The sequence below is a fragment of the Microtus ochrogaster genome, chromosome 2 (genome assembly GCF_000317375.1).
Source record: "Microtus ochrogaster isolate Prairie Vole_2 chromosome 2, MicOch1.0, whole genome shotgun sequence".
In the NCBI taxonomy this organism is placed as follows: Eukaryota; Metazoa; Chordata; class Mammalia; order Rodentia; family Cricetidae; genus Microtus; species Microtus ochrogaster.
Genome location: NC_022010.1, coordinates 4,540,496 through 4,541,144, shown reverse-complemented (window position 1 = coordinate 4,541,144; position 649 = coordinate 4,540,496). Strand labels below are relative to the sequence as shown.

At 50.4% G+C, this 649-nt stretch overlaps 1 protein-coding gene across 3 annotated transcripts in view; it reads right to left on the bottom strand.

Moving 5' to 3' along the window:
* Nucleotides 1–649, bottom strand: part of Tchp (trichoplein keratin filament binding) — a 15,895-nt gene that overhangs the window by 9,445 nt on the left and 5,801 nt on the right. For all 3 annotated transcript variants that reach the window (XM_005344271.2, XM_026788684.1, XM_026788689.1), the window contains exon 5: nt 283–351. In XM_005344271.2, the coding sequence (XP_005344328.1) occupies nt 283–351 (69 nt within the window). The remainder of the gene's footprint in view (nt 1–282; nt 352–649) is intronic.

Genomic DNA, 649 nt, shown 5'->3' with positions numbered 1-649 from the left:
CATGCACACACCTGCATACACACCCACACATGCACATGCACACACCTGCATACACACACACATGCACATGCACACACCTGCATACTTACCTACACAGGCATGCACACACCTGTACACACAGACACATCCATGAATATGCATGTGGGCACACACAAAGCAAATATTCAGGCTGCATATGCATTGGGGCAGGCGTTTGCTGCTCATCTAGACAAAAGCATAGAAACAAGACCCAGTGAGAGGTCGGGAGGGAGCCACAGCACGGAAGGCTCACACATCACACACCTGTTTTTTTTCTTCTTTCTGTGTTGCCCAAGAATTTATCACGTGCTTCTTGTGAAGGTCCAACTCAACCTAAGGATGAGAAAGAGAAAATATTAATTTCCCTGTGGGCTTGTGTGAGACTGAGGTGACTTGTGGCTGTCTGTGCCGTCTGCTGGAACCTGACCGTGACTCTGTGAGCTTCAAGTGAAAGGCAACCCCAAGAAGAACAGTCTGAGTGAGGGCCAGTGAGACATTCAAGGTGTAAAAGAACCCTGCAAACCTGACTATGTGAAATGCAGGATGAGGGGGCGTGTGTGTGTGTGTGTGTGTGTGTGTGTGTGCGTGCGCGCGCGCGCGTGCTCCTCACATCTCTGTGGTAAGAGGGGGC